The 16,430-nt window shown below is 43.5% G+C and overlaps 1 protein-coding gene across 4 annotated transcripts in view; it reads left to right on the top strand.

The window, feature by feature from the left end:
• Positions 1–16,430, top strand: part of FAM91A1 (family with sequence similarity 91 member A1) — a 90,973-nt gene that overhangs the window by 23,940 nt on the left and 50,603 nt on the right. For all 4 annotated transcript variants that reach the window (XM_056522695.1, XM_056522696.1, XM_056522698.1 and 1 more), the window contains exons 7-10: positions 7,199–7,289; positions 8,538–8,600; positions 9,062–9,168; positions 15,318–15,356. In XM_056522695.1, coding sequence (XP_056378670.1) covers positions 7,199–7,289; positions 8,538–8,600; positions 9,062–9,168; positions 15,318–15,356 — 300 coding nt within the window. The remainder of the gene's footprint in view (positions 1–7,198; positions 7,290–8,537; positions 8,601–9,061; positions 9,169–15,317; positions 15,357–16,430) is intronic.

The following is a 16,430-nucleotide window of genomic DNA, read 5'->3' as shown; positions in this document are numbered from 1 at the left end:
ATGGACATTATACCCAAAGGACTTCAGCTCACCAGGACCCCAGCGGGGGACCTGGAGACTACTGAATTCAATTTAAAATGGGAAAATTCGTTGAGGGAACACTCCAAAGACCTTATGAGACTGATCATCTTAAGGAGACAGGAGATAATACAGGAGACAGATAGGGAGATTGATGAAATTAAAAAAGATGTTGACAAATGTGAAAAAACTAATGAATTTCAGAGACAACAGGAAATGATTTGTAATAAGTTAGATAGATTGGAGTCAGAAATAATGAATAGAAAAACTAAGAAATTTCTATGGCAAACATCCAAGACTAACATACAACAATCAGAGGAAACCACATCCATCTCAACCTCCATTCCATTACAAAACCGCTATACTCCTTTAATGGAAACCAATGATTTTTTGGGGGTGAGCCAGACCTACAGAGCTCCACCTTATCACACTCAGAAAAAGTATTACCACGAGAGGAGAGACCATTCACCTCATCACTCATACAGCCGAACTCATTCCCACTACAGAAACTCTCCAAATCAGTACCAAAATCACAACCAAAACCCACGTTATTATCAGTCAACATCTTATCCCCCACGGACCAATCAGTGGAATCCAGATCGACACAGGTCCCCCCACTTTCGGCACCATCAGGACAATTCCTCGGTGCCTCGTCATACCATGGCACAACACCAATGGAATCCACATCACAATTCAACCAAATCACTAGTCACGAGCAATCACAATCAGAGTTCACAACAGATGACATATCCATTAAGAGCACAGACACAAACTCAATACCCATCCACATCAAATCTGACCACCCCCCAAAAAAGAGGTTACGTAGGAGAACTAGAACTAGAACATCGGACACAACCACCACAGAAAATAGGGAAACTCCAATAGTGGATCCACATAGTACCATTATCAATTTAAGTTCACATGAGTTAACACCAGAACAAGAAATTATTTTAAATAAGGGTCTGAAATTTGCCCCTGACCATCCCTTAAATAAATTTAATGTGTATATTGGCATTGAGAAATTTATACGCAATTTGTGTTTAAAAAAATATTTCATAAAACATCCATCTGAACGTAGTAGACCCACTTCAAAGTATATCCAAACCAATTGCAAATTAAAATCATGGTTTTATCCCAAGTCTGAAATGGGCCCTGACTTAACATCTTTCAAGAAATCAGTTGAAAATGACCTAAGATCTTTAAAATATGTTAAACCCAAAACATACAATACTAGTATGAGAGAAAAGAAAGCTATTCAGGATTTACAGTCCTTGGCCGACATAACTATCCGCCCTGCGGATAAGGGTGGGGCCGTGGTTGTCCTGAACACGATTGACTACAACCATGAATGTTTAAGACAGTTACAGGATGCAAAGACATATAAAAAATTAATAAGTGACCCCACTTTCATCTATAGCAAACAATTAAGCAATTTATGCCATCCTGCTTTGGAAAATGGAATTATCACCGAGGATGAGTCTAAATTCATACTGGGTACCCCTGAACGTTTACCTATTTTTTATTGTTTACCAAAAACTCACAAAATTTTTTTTAATCCACCTGGGCGTCCGATTGTCTCTGGTATAGGTTCTTTGACATCAAATCTTTCACAATTTGTTGACCGTTTTCTGCAACCTTTTGTTCAGAAGACTGATTATTATCTAAAGGACACTACACAGATTATCAAATTACTTGAACACTTCACTTGGTCACCTGATCACATTTTAGCGACATTAGATGTTAGCTCTTTATACACTATTATAGATCACCAACAAGGGATAGAGTCAGTCAAAAAATTTTTGGAGAAAGGAGATATTCCATTAGAACAAACACAATACATCACATCTGCGATAGAATTCATACTCACTCACAATTATTTTTACTTTGATGGTACTTATTATTTGCAGCAAACAGGCACTGCCATGGGCACCAGGTTCGCGCCGAGTTACGCCAATTTATTCATGGCGGCATGGGAGGACTCCACCATCACCCCCATACTCGGCGCGAGCCTGGTGCTATGGCAACGTCATAGATGACATTACCTTAATTTGGAGGGGCACCCAGTGTGAGTTGGACGACTTCATCCTCGGCATCAACAATAATGATCGTAACTTGAAATTTACTTCTAAATACAGTAAAACCAAGATAGAATTTTTGGATATAGAAATTTTCCCAGTGAATTCAAAACTACATTGTAAAACATATACGAAACCCACGGCAAAAAATAGTTACATTAAATTCAATAGTTGCCATCTACCTAGATGGCTAATCAATGTCCCAAAAGGACAATATAGACGTCTGAAACGCAACTGCACATCAGATATTGATTTTCAGGAGGAAGCCAAACTTTTGACTTCACAATTTTTAGAGAAAGAATATCCACAACATGTGTTAAATAAGGCATTAGATGAGGTCAACAAATTAGATAGGGCATCCTTTTTTACTGTCGAGGATAATCCAGAAATGAATGATCAACCTATTAGGATTATTCTACCGTTTAATAGGGATTACAAAAGAATGGAACACATCATATCTAAACATTGGCACCTGGCCCAACAGGACAAACTGATAGGGAACTTGATGCCATCCCGACCGCAGATAGTCTATACTAAAGCCCCCAATCTAGGTATCACTATAGCTCCATCTGTCAAAAAACCAACTTCCCAGAAATCATCCACGTGGCTGACCACCAAAGGGTTCTTCCGTTGTGGTACATGTCCAATTTGCCTTCAATTAGGTGGCGCAAAGAAAACACTGGAGGTGACATCTACCACCAATGGTTTCAAATGGCAAATACCGAGTTTGATCACTTGTACCACCAAGGGTGTCCTATATATGTTACAATGCAATTGTAACAGACAATACATTGGCAGAACAAAAAGACCCCTTAGAGTTAGGATCTCTGAGCACATATACAACATTAGAAAAGGCTGCATGAAACATCCTTTGTCGTGTCATTTTGCCCAAGTTCACAATAGAGACCCCACTGGACTCATATTTGTCGGAATTCAAGCCATTTCTAAGGATTGGAGGGGAGGGAGTTACCTAACTCGTATGTCTAGAGCTGAAGCCCAAAAAATCTTTGAATTTGAAAGTCTTGAACCCAAAGGCCTTAATTCCAATTTAGAACTATTTGGTTTTCTTTAGTAACATCTTATTCGATGTTCCAGATAATATCACATGTTATTCCCGAGTCTCCTGTATTGTACCCTGTCCACCAATGATCCTTTCCTGGTTATTATTATATTCATCATTTTCTTTCCGTATTTTCTATATTTTCTTATTTTTTTTATTTTTATATTTATTTATTTTTATTTTTATTTAATTTTAATTTATTTTTTATTTACATTTTTACATTTTTTGATTTTATTATTTTTTATTTAATTTTTATATTTTATATACTATTTATTATTTATTATTTTTTATTATTTATTTTTTATTATTTATTTTTATTATTATTATTTTTATTAATATTTATCTTTATTTTTGTTATTTTTCATCTCTATTTTTATCATTATTTTTATTTTTATTTATTTTTTATTCTTTTTCATTCTATTACATTGCATTCATATTCTTTTCTTCTTTCAATAGTATTTACTTTTTATTTTAATTTAATTTATTTATTTTATTATTAATTTTCAAGAATCACTCTACTTATATTTATATTACTTATATTTATCTCTATTTCATTTTTTCTTATTTGAATTATATCAGATATGTTATATATATTGTGTAATGTTCTATATAAATATATATAGTCACTTGCTTGATACATCATAGAAACTTATGTTGGTATAGTCTCTCACTTAGACATATCACCCATGTCGGACTTTTTCTTTTACCTGATAGTCAGAGTTCATGCCACTAATCCTTACCTGGTCTTAGATATAATTCTAATTGTTTGGAGGCCTATAAAAACGAACAGAGACCGCATATGGTCATACACCACTGAGGAAGGGGTATTACTTATCTGCTCTGAACCCCGAAACGCGTTTGGTGACCGAGATTGAGCCTCTTTTATTGGTCTAGTTTACACTACAGTTGCGGTTATACAAGCATCTATCGGATAGTTCCTCTCTGGAGAGACTTCATCCACTATCCATTCATTACATGGTCCGGTACTTAAATTCATCTGCTGAACCGGTGTTGAACCCTCCACCATTTGATCAACATCTCTATCTGCATGCAGCATTACTATACAACATCATTTAGCACCAACTAACCTCCCGCACAAGGTCAGCTGACCTGCCATCAGCTGACCTGCTACGTCAGACGCCAAGAGTTAACTCGCCGGTGAGAGCGGCTGGAGATTCTGCGACCAACACTCCGCCCCGGCTAGAGTACACCTGACGCCAAGGGACAGCTCGCCGGTGAGAACGGCTATCTATCCCGCGACCATCACGCCGCCCCGGCTAGAGCTCATTCGTTCATCATCCATCTGTCCATCAGCGGTGCGGTGAGTGGCACAATCGTGCCAGTGACTTTATTTCTATTTGTAGGCTGTGGAGTGGAGAAACCGGCAACAGCGATTTAATTGCAATATCCACTATTCAAACAATTCTTAGGGTATCACCATATACAGTATACGTTTTTTTGCAGGACATTATTTTTTGCAGGACATTACTTTAGGCCAATTATAGGATCCATCCTACAGGTCATAACTCCACCATTTACAGGACTGCTACTTTTCACTTTCAGGACCTATTTTTCAGGACTTATTTTTCTTGTATCATCCATTTTTTCTATCAAACCATTTTTCTTTCCAGGAGGAACGTTTTATTATTATTATTTTTATTCTTATTTTTGTGCACACTGAATCTATTATTATTCTGATCAGAGTAACACTTTAACACACCATCACCCAGTGTATCATCCAGTGTATCATTATACGGCTGTCAGCCTTAATAGATACACTCGCTCTGTAGTGTAACTACTTGTTGTATTTTATATTTCTTTTTTTAACCAATTGTGCGCTACCGTAGGGCCCTGCGGGAACGCACTATTTAATATTTATTAAATACCATTTATACACTAATTGTGTTTTTTCTCTATTATTGATACCAGACATCCTCCATTAATCTTTTTTCTGATATTGAGCTGAGGACTAATATTCTATTTTTTTTTCACTTTTCTGCATCTCTCTGTGGGGGAGAGCTTTTAGTTAACCTCGCTCATTTTTCTGTGGTTGAGCTACACATATCTACATTTCCCTAATTTACAAATCTGTTTAACTTTCTGGAGCCAGTTGATATATTAAAAAAAGTTTTTTCCTGGAATACCCTTTTAATTCCCGGCTTTTTTCTTTTTTGCCGTGAGAGATACTTGAAACCAGAGCAGACCTAATACTTCTCACAGCTGATGTTTTTGTTATAATGTATCCAATTATCTTTGAAATAAACAGCAAGGAATACAGGTGGATACACTGTAACAAACCATCAGGACTGGGGTGAGATCAACACAGTGCTTCCCAACCAGCGTTCCTCCAGCTGTTTCAAAACTACCACTCCCAGCATGCTGGGAGTGGTAGTTTTGAAACAGCTGGAGGAATGCTGGTTGGGAAACACTGTGCTGATCTCTTCCCATTTCCCAGCTATTAGAAATATTAGGTCTGTACTGTATATGTGATAGAATATTTGGTTAATAGTAACGTGAGTCATGTGATCTGACTACAAGAGCAGCTCTCGGACATCATCGGCGCCGTCCTGATGATCGTAGAGGGCCCCAGTGGTCGGATTCAACCCCTCCAACCCCCCCCCCCACACACACACACACACACACCAGGATCAGCGACATATTACCTTTAATTTTGGCTGGAGTACTCCTTTAAGTTACAATGTTTAATGGTTTTTAAGGACAAACGTATGTTGAAACCATTGTATCCTGAGACCAGAACTCTGTGGAAGACTATTAATTGGTTCCAAAGTCACCAAAATATCAACCCAAAATAAGAAAACTTTTATACAGAAAAAAAAAACACTAATCAACTAATACCCATAGGGCAAGTCCTTACATATTAAAGTAAGAAATAGTGTTTAAAAGCTATAAATCACTTTATACATAGAGGACAGGAGCTTCTTCAGGGTCCTGTACAGTACAAAGTGTACCATAGATACAATATGGAGCTGCCCTCACCTGGTGTCCTAAGGAGCAGCTAACCCTGGCAGAGGTAAAGAGTACAGAACATGAAATACCTCCCTGTACTGTAGGGGGCGCTACCAGACAGGAATTCAGTGCATGCACTTCAGTAATACAGGGGTTTTACCAGTGAAATGTCCCTTCTGATTGGTCAGATCTTCCAGCTATTGACGTGTTTCACAGATCTGGACTGTCCGTAGCATTGTATGGTGAGTCTGGTTTTAAGTTACAATGGTCCAGACCAATATATGTGATAATATTGAGGCCATTGTAAGTTGAGGGATCCCTGTATATTTGACCGTCCTCCAGTAGACCAGCTTTGATACATTAAAGGGGTACTCCGCCCATAGACATCTCATCCCCTATCCAAAGGATAGGGGATAAGATGTCAGATCGCCTGGGTCCCGCTGCTGGGGACCCTGGGGATCGCCACTGCGGCACCCCGCTATCATTACTGCACAGAGCGAGTTCGCTCTGCACATAATGACGGGCAGTACAGGGGCTGGAGCAGCGTTTTGTCACGGCTCCGCCCCTCGTGACGTCACGGTCCGCCCCCTCAACCCTCAATACGAGTCTATTGGAGGGGGCGTGACGGTCATCACGCCTTCCATAGACTTGTATTAAGGGGGCGGGCCGTGATGTCACAAGGGGCGGAGCCATGACGTCACACTGCTCCGTCCCCTGTATTGCACGTCATTACGTGCAGAGCGAACTCGCTCTGTACAGTAATGATGGCGGGGTGCTGCAGCAGCGATCCCGGGGCTCCCCAGCAGCGGGACCGTGGCGATCTGACATCTTATCCCCTATCCTTTGGATAGGGGATAAGATGCCAGGGGCGGAGTACCCCTTTAACCCCGGTGTGTAAGGTTATTTTCTAAGCACTTTCTGAGTCTTTTTTTGCTATTCCTTTTTTTTTTTTTTTTTTCTTTTTATATTTTCCCTCTTTATTTCTAGGTTTACTGTCCCTGTTTATATAGCACATTCCTGATTTATCATGAGGATTTCCTCTTACATGTAACATTTTTTTTTTTTACATTTTCCTCAGATTTGCAGCAATGTGGAGAAAAGAACAATTGATAAAATAATTGATTCCGGGCCTCAGCTGGCAGGTTCTTTGGAGCATAACGTAGTGCATAGTAAGTAACAGGGATGCTGAATAGTATTAAATCGGCACTGTCATTAAAACTGATTTTGCTTTTGCACTCCTTATGGTAAATAAAAAATCTTTCTTATGTATTTTTTATTTTTTATTTTTTTTAAATGAAGTTTTCTATGTTTTTTATTTGTGTTTAAAAAAAAAAGCTGCCACTAGGTGTCTCCCTACTTGTGCAGAGCACATCCCCCCCCCCCCCCCAATCTCTTGCACAGATTTTGGACTCCTGCTGGCCTGGCAGAAGTCCAAATTCAGGAAATGCTGTGTGAGTGGGGTGTGTGCAGCCTTAGCCAATCATAGCTCATCTCACACTTAACTGCTCTAGGCTGTGTGTAGCAGAGTGAGGGAGGAAGTTCTCCCCTGTATGGCTTCAGATGATGTCACGCCTGCTGGGGAACGCCCCTTCCCAGTCTGTGAATCTGACTGAGACTGAGTAGAAAATACAGAGAAATATCAAGGTAGAAAACTAACAAATAATAAAAATAAAGACAGGGGGTGGTTTATCATTATGGGGGCAGTGAACTGGGAGGATTATAAAATTTTACAAGATCATGACAGGTACTCTTTAAGTGTTGCCCTGTGCAGTTTCTTATGTCACCTCTCTTAAAGGGGTACTCAACTGTTCCGAACGCTGGAGTCGGGAGCTCGTGATGTCATAACCCCGCCCCCTCATGGCATCACACCCTGCCCCCTCAATGCAAGTCTATGGGAGGGGGCGTGACGGCCGTCACGCCCCCGCCCATAGACTTGCATTGAGGGGGCGGGGCGTGATGTCACGAGGGGACGGGGCTATGCCATCACAAGCTCCCGACTCCAGCGTTCAGAACAGTTTGTTCCAAACTCTGAGCAGCGGAGTACCCCTTTAAGGTCCCCACACACAGTGTTAAATAAAAATAAAAAAAATGTACCTGCCGATTTCACTGAGAACTGGCAGAGTTTTATAACCAGGGCACCTCCAGCTGTTGCAAAACTCGGACAACATGCCAAAGACTGTCTAGGCATGCTGGGGGTTGTAGTTTAGCACTAGCTGGAGGTTTCAGGCTACCAGGTCTGTCCTACATAGTAATGTGTTTTTTTTTTTTCTTTTTGTTTTTTTTTGGGGGTGGGGAGGGGTACTTTGTAAATTTTAATGGGTTTCTAACCGCAGAAAAGGGCATTTTGTTATGCTGTTAGAGAACCCTTTTATGGATGTATAATTTCATCTAATTTATTCTATTGTATCCTCTTTCAGGCCTTTATAATAAAGGATTTATATATCTGGATGTTCCAATCTCCGATGACAGCTGCATAGCAGGTTGGTGCGGCATGTAAATGTTTCATTATTTCAGGTTCTGCAGAAAGCTGAGTATCAACAACCCCCTAAAGTTGTGAAGTATAGTTTGGTAAATCAGAAACTGAAACACCCGAATATTACAAGACCCATTTAGATTCGGGGTGAAATATTCTTATCTCTGGGAATTAGTTTTTCTATACTATTATCCTATATATAAGTGGTCTCCAACCTGCGGACCTCCAGATGTTGCAAAACTACAACTCCCAGCATGCCCGGACAGCCAACGGCTGTCCGGGCATGCTGGGAGTTGTAGTTTTGCAACATCTGGAGTTCCGCAGGTTGGAGACCACTGCTATATATGGTCCTTCACTGCTATAATTTTTTGATATAACATTTTCATTGTGTGGATAGGATATTATTTTAGCATTGCCTTTAGCAAGTTGGTAAAAAAAAAATCATCTTAATTTTGGAATTTTTTTTAGTGCCTCCCCTTGAAGGTTTTGTGATGAACCGGCTACAAGGAGACTACTTTGAAACACTGCTTTACAAGATATTTGTTTCTATAGATGAACACACCAATGTGGCAGAGGTAAGGAAGGAAATTATGCAGAAATATTAAAGGGGTACTCCGGTGGAAAACATTTTTTTTTTTTAGGTCTTTATAAGTCAACTGGTGCCAGAAAGTTAAACAGATTTGTAAATGACTTCTATTAAAAAAATCGTCACCCGTCCTGTACTTTTTAGCAGCTGTATGCTACCAAGTAAATTCTGTTCTTTTTGAATTTCTTTTTTGTCTTGTCCACAGTGCTCTCTGCTGACACCTCTGTCCGTGTCAGGAACTGTCCAGAGCAGCATAGGTTTGCTATGAGGATTTTCTCTTGCTCTGGACAGTTCGTGATACGGGCATCAGGTGTCAGCAGAGAGCACTGTGGACAAGACCTTAATTAAATTAAAAAAAGAACAGAATTTCCTCGGTAGCATACAGCTGCTAATAAGTACTGGAAGGGTAAAGATTTTTTAATAGAAGTCATTTACAAATCTGTTTAACTTTCTGGCGCCAGTTCATAAAAAAAAAAAAAAGTTTTCCACCGGTGTACCCCTTTAAATCACACTGATATCTCCTTTTCATGTCCTTCTCTGTAGACCAGTGTTTCCCAACCAGAGTGCCTCCAGCTGTTGCAAAACTACAACTCCCAGTATGCCCTGACATGCTGGGAGTTGTAATTTTGCAACAGCTGGAGGCCCTCTGGTTGGAAAACACTGCTGTAGACATTATAGAGGGGTTCACTAGACTGTCCTTCACCTATTAGGGCTTTAGTGCTTGTTTCTTCACTGTACAGCTCTGCTCATCCTTGCAGTCGATTTGCTCTTTATAGCGGGTTGGTATGACAGCGTGGTGTATGCAAGAGAGAGTACCCTGCACTGCCGCTAACAGCAGTACCACAATTACAAGCTCAGTGGTCCCTCAATTTACAATATTAATTGGTTTAAGGACAACCATTGTATGTTGAAACCATTGTATGTTGAGACCAGAACTCTATGGAAACCTGGTAATTGGTTCTGAAGCCCCAAAATGTCACCAAAAATAGGAAAAAGTGACGATTAAAGAAAAATAAGTAGATAACTAATATAGATAAAGCAAATCCTTACATATAAAAGTAAGGCTGGGTTCACACCACGTTTTCTTAAATACGGTTCCCGTATACGATTGGGAGGAGGGGGGCAGGGCTTAATCGCGGCGCCTGCACTCAGCCGTATAGGGGAACCGTATTTAATGCAAGTCTATGAGCCGACCGGAGTGAACCGCGTTTTTGCCTGCAGTCGGGAAACCTTATACGGCCGAAAACGAAGCCGACCGGAGGCTGCGGTTCACTCCGGTCGGCTCATAGACACGCATTAAATACGGTTCCCGAATACGGCTGAGTGCGGGCGCCGCGATTAAGCCACGCCCCCTCCTCCCAACCGTATACGGGAACCGTATTTAAGAAAACGTGGTGTGAACCCAGCCTAATAAAGATCTGCTGGGAGCTGTAATCACTGTCTATGTAGAGGACAGGAGCTTCTTCAGGGTCCTGTACAATACACACAGGCTCTCCTTTACTATTGCAAACCCGACATGTTTTGTCGGGTTGTACGCCAGAAATTCTGTCTGCGCCTGAATTGAAAACACCCCGACTAACTCTCCATTTTGCGAAGAAAACCCCCAAAAGGGGTGTGGCCGCTGGGAAAAGGGGGTGTGGTCACCAAAAAGAGGCATGTTCCCGACACTTTTACAAAAACCCAACATATTTACTAAGGTTTCCAGAGAAAATGTGGTGGATTTGAGCTGAGGAAAACCAGACAGATCAGAACATGTGTAAAAAAAAAAAGCAAAATGTAGGGAAAGTGGAAAATGTAGGGAAACCTTAGTAAATACCTTGGAAAATAAATTGTAGGGAAGTAAAACCCACAAAGAAACCTACACAACAGTAAATAAGGGTCACAGTGTCCTAAAAAAGTAACATGGAGCCGCCCTCACCTGGTGTCCAAAGGAGCAGCTAACCCTGGAACAGGTATAGAGTACAGAACATGTAATACCTCACTGTACTGTAGGGGGCGCATACGCTTCAGTACTACAGGGATTACAAGTTACCATGGTCCAGAAAAGACCACAGTATGTTGAAAATATTGTAACCTAAGGCCATTGTAAGTTGGGGGACCACTTCACATTGAAGACACTGCAGTCCACGCCCAAGTGGCACTCCCCCTTTAACCCCCTTAAGGATGCAGGACGTAAATGTACGTCCTGGTGAGGTGGTCCTTAACGGCCCAGGACGTACATTTACCTCCTAAGCATGACCACGAGCATCGGAGCGATGCCCGGATAATGCGCGTCAGGCCCCGGCTGTTGATCGCAGCCAGGGACCCGCCGGTAATGGCGGACGTCCGCATTCCCGCGGATGTCCGCCATTAACCCTTCAGATGCCGTGATCAATACAGATCATGGCATCTGCAGCATCGCGGTCACCAAAATGGATGATTGGATCGCCCGCAGCGCTGCCGCGGCGATCCGATCATCCAGCACGGCAGACTGAGGTCCCCTCACCTGCCTCCGCTGCCTTCCGGGAGTCTTCTGCTCTGATCTGCCTTCCCGCAGACCAGAGCAGGAGATGACCGATAACACTGATCAGTGCTATGTCCTATACATAGCACTGAACAGGATTAGCAATCGAATGCTATAAATAGTCCCCTATGGGGACTATTAAAGTGTAAAGAAAGTAAAAAGAATAAATAAAGTAAAAAAGAGTGAAAAGCCCCCTCCCCCCAATAAAAACGTCAATTGTCCCATTTTCCCTATTTCACCCCCAAAAAATGTAAAAAATATATTTTATATACATATTTGGTATCGCCGCGTGTGTAAATATCTGAACTATTAAAATAAAATGTTAATGATACCGTACGGTGAACGGCGTGAACTAGGGATGTCCCGATAACGATACTGGTGTCGGTATCGGGGCCGATACTAGCCATTTGCATGATATCAGGGACCCGTTTAATGTCCCCGATACCATGCCCGATACCTGGTGCCGCTCTGCTGCCCCGTTCTCCCGTCCTCCGGTCCGCATCATAGTGTTCCATGGAGAAGCATGTGACACACACGTCACTCCGCCTCCTCCCCTGCGCCCAGCGTAACGCTACAGAGGAAGCAGAGTGACGTATATGTCACATGCTCCTCCATAGGACGTCACAATGCGGACGGGAGAACGGGACAGCAGAGCGGCAGCACCAGCACCCGACAGAGGAGGGGGGCCCTGCTGCTGTCTAAACGGGGGGGGGGGCTGCTGCTGTCTAAAGGGGGGCCCCGATGCTGTCTAAAGGGGGGCCCCGATGCTGTCTAAAGGGGGGCCCTGATGCTGTCTAAAGGGGGGCCCTGATGCTGTCTAAAGGGGGGCCCTGATGCTGTCTAAAGGGGGGCCCTGATGCTGTCTAAAGGGGGGCCCTGATGCTGTCTAAAGGGGGGCCCTGATGCTGTCTAAAGGGGGGCCCTGATGCTGTCTAAAGGGGGGCCCTGATGCTGTCTAAAGGGGGGCCCTGATGCTGTCTAAAGGGGGGGGGCTCTGCTGCAGTCTAAAGGGGGAGCTCTGCTGCAGTCTAAAGGGGGAGCTCTGCTGCAGTCTAAAGGGGGGGCTCTGCTGCTGTCTAATAGGGGGGGCCCGCTGCTGTCTAATAGGGGGGGGGCCTGCTGCTGTCTAATAGGGGGGGGGGGGCCTGCTGCTGTCTAATAGGGGGGGGCCTGCTGCTGTCTAATAGGGGGGGGGCTGCTGCTGTCTAAAAGGGGGGGCCCTGCTGCTGTCTAAAAGGGGGTGGGGCCCTGCTGCTGTCTAAAGGGGGGGGGGGCCTGCTGCTTTCTAAAGGGGGGGCCCTGCTGCTGTCTAAAAAGAGGGGGGCCCTGCTGTTGTCTAAAAAGAGGGGGGCCTGCTGCTCTCTAAAAAGAGGGGGCCTGCTGCTGTCTAAAAAGGGGGGGCCTGCTGCTGTCTAAAGGGGGGCCCCGATGCTGTCTAAAGGGGGGCCCCGATGCTGTCTAAAGGGGGGCCCTGATGCTGTCTAAAGGGGGGCCCTGATGCTGTCTAAAGGGGGGCCCTGATGCTGTCTAAAGGGGGGCCCTGATGCTGTCTAAAGGGGGGCCCTGATGCTGTCTAAAGGGGGGCCCTGATGCTGTCTAAAGGGGGGCCCTGATGCTGTCTAAAGGGGGGCCCTGATGCTGTCTAAAGGGGGGGGCTCTGCTGCAGTCTAAAGGGGGAGCTCTGCTGCAGTCTAAAGGGGGAGCTCTGCTGCAGTCTAAAGGGGGGGCTCTGCTGCTGTCTAATAGGGGGGGCCCGCTGCTGTCTAATAGGGGGGGGGGCCTGCTGCTGTCTAATAGGGGGGGGGGGCCTGCTGCTGTCTAATAGGGGGGGGCCTGCTGCTGTCTAATAGGGGGGGGCCTGCTGCTGTCTAATAGGGGGGGGCCTGCTGCTGTCTAATAGGGGGGGGGGGGCTGCTGCTGTCTAAAAGGGGGGGCCCTGCTGCTGTCTAAAAGGGGGTGGGGCCCTGCTGCTGTCTAAAAGGGGGGGGGGGCCTGCTGCTTTCTAAAGGGGGGGCCCTGCTGCTGTCTAAAAAGAGGGGGGCCCTGCTGCTGTCTAAAAAGAGGGGGGCCTGCTGCTGTCTAAAAAGAGGGGGCCTGCTGCTGTCTAAAAAGAGGGGGCCTGCTGCTGTCTAAAAAGGGGGGGCCTGCTGCTGTCTAAAAAGGGGGGCCCTGCTGCTGTCTAAAGGGGAGGGGCCCTGCTGCTGTCTAAAGGGGAGGGGCCCTGCTGCTGTCTAAATGGGGGGGGGCTGCTGTTGTCTAAAGGGGGGGCCCTGCTGTTGTCTAAAGGGGGGCCCTGCTGTTGTCTAAAGGGGGGGGCCCCTGCTGCTGTCTAAACGGGGGGGGGGGGGGGCCTGCTGCTGTCTAAAGGGGAGGGGGCTGCTGCTGCTGTTTAAATGGGGGCCCACTGTCTAAAGGGGAGCTTTGGTCTACAGGGGGGCTTCTAATAATGACTGCCGGGGGGCTGCTACTAATGACTGCCAGGGGACACTACCTATTATTAAAGACAATCTTACAGCAGAGTCACATAGGTAGATGGTGCAGGTGACCCGGTTTCTATCACTGCTCACCATGTGGTCATCGTTCTCACCGCCAATACAAATTCCCTGTTCTGTCCAATGGAGAAGAGAGAAATCTTGGCTCATACTACAGCAGCCGCCTCCATTGTAAACAACAAGGAACCCACATATCATACGGTAAACAGCGCCAGAAACCGGGTCACCCTGGGGTCAGATTCCCTTTAAAATAAAAGTACTCGTACTTGGTATCAGCGGGTACTAGAATTAAAGTATCGTTACTCGTACTCGGTCTTGAAAAAATGGTATCGGGACATCCCTAGCGTGAACATAAAAAAAAAAAGTCCAAAATTGCTTCTTTTTTATAACGTTTTATTCCCAAAAAAATTTATAAAAAATGGATTAAAAGTTTTATATAAGCAAATAGGGTATCAATAAAAAGTACAGATCACGGCGCAAAAAATTAGCCCTCATACCGCCGCTTATACGGAAAAATGAAAAAGTTATAGGTCTTCAAAATAGGGGGATTTTAAACGTACTATTTTGGTTAAAAAGTTTGCGATTTTTTTTTTTTAAGCACAGCAGTAATAGAAAAGTATGTTATCACGGGTATCATTTTAATCGTATTGACCCAAAGAATAAAGAACACACGTCATTTTTTTACCGTAAATTGTACGGCGTGTAAACGAAACCTTCCAAAATTAGCAAAATTGCGGTTTTCTTTTTAATTTCCCCACACAAATAGTATTTTTTTGGTTGCGCCATACATTTTATGGTAAAGTGAGTGATGGCATTACAACGGACAACTGGTCGCGCAAAAAACAAGCCCTCATACTAGTCTGTGGATGAAAATATAAAAAGAGTTATGATTTTTTGAAGGGGAGGAGGAAAAAACGAAAACGTAAAAATAAAATGGGCTGAGTCCTTAAGGGGTTAAACAGCTGATCAGTAGCAGTGCTAATATATTGATGGATTGTTTTTTATTTTTATTTTAGCACAAGGAGCAACATAACAAAATGTGAAAAAAGTAAAAGGGTCTGAAAACTTTCAAATTGCGTTCTATATGATTTCCTTCCAGGCTTACATGCATTTTATCCATCCCCTTTTTTTTTTTTCTTTCAGCTTGCAAATGTCTTGGAGATCGACTTGTCTTTAGTAAAGGTATGGGAACCACTGTCTTTATATTACGAGGGGTACTCCACTGAAAAACATTTTTTTTTAAATCAACTGATGCCAGAAAGTTAAACAGATTTGTAAATTACTTCTATTAAAAAAATCTTAATCCTTCCAGTGCTTATCAGCTGCTGTATGCTGTCTGACAGTGCTCTCTGCTGACACCTCTGTCCATTTTAGGAACTGTCCAGGGTAGGAGATAAATCCCCATAGGAAACCTATCCTGCTCCGGACAGTTCCTAAAATAAACAGAGGTGTCAGCAGAGAGCACTGTGTGGTCAGACAAAAAGGAAATCCAAAAAGAAAAGAACTTTCTGTGGAGCATACAGCAGCTAAGAAGTACTGGAAGGATTAAGGATTTTTAAATAGAAGTCATTTACAAATCTGTTTCACTTTCTAGCACTAGCACTAGTTGATTTAAAGAAAAAATGTTTTCCAGCAGAGTACCCCTTTAAGATTTTTAAATAGAAGTCATTTACAAATCTGTTTAACTTTCTGGCACCAGTTTGAGTTAAAGACATTTTTTTTTCAGCGGAGCACCCCTTTTAATAGGGGTTTTTCAGGCCTCCAAAACATGAATCTTTTGGTAGGTCATGGACTTATCTCAGCTCATCAGTGGGGGGGACTGACTCTCAGATGATACTTTTGTAATCCCAGAAATTGTTTTCATTATGTAAATGTTGTTTTAGTCTACACCAGTATTTCCCAACCAGGGTGCCTCCAGCTGTTGCAAAACTACAACTCCCAGCATGCCCGGACAGCCTCCGGCTGTCCGGGCATGCTGGGAGTTGTAGTTTTGCAACAGCTGGAGGCACAATGGTTGGGAAAAACTGGTTTACACAGTGTTTAATCTGGTTACATCATCAGTTTGTGCCCCAGAGCTGTTCTTCCTATTGTAGCCATTGTCAGACATTTTATTACTATAAAGGTTATCTGTATCAGAAATTACCTTGCCGATAATCCGATAATGCCGCGCCCTGCACCGCCCCCCGTGCCTCCCCCATCCCCGGTTTTATAATCACCTGTTCCCGGGGTCCGCGCTACTTCTGGCTCCGGCGACGT

Source organism: Hyla sarda, chromosome 5 (genome assembly GCF_029499605.1).
Source record: "Hyla sarda isolate aHylSar1 chromosome 5, aHylSar1.hap1, whole genome shotgun sequence".
Lineage (NCBI taxonomy): Eukaryota > Metazoa > Chordata > Amphibia > Anura > Hylidae > Hyla > Hyla sarda.
Note: the sequence above shows the minus strand (reverse complement) of the source record. Positions and strands in the feature narration are given on the sequence as shown.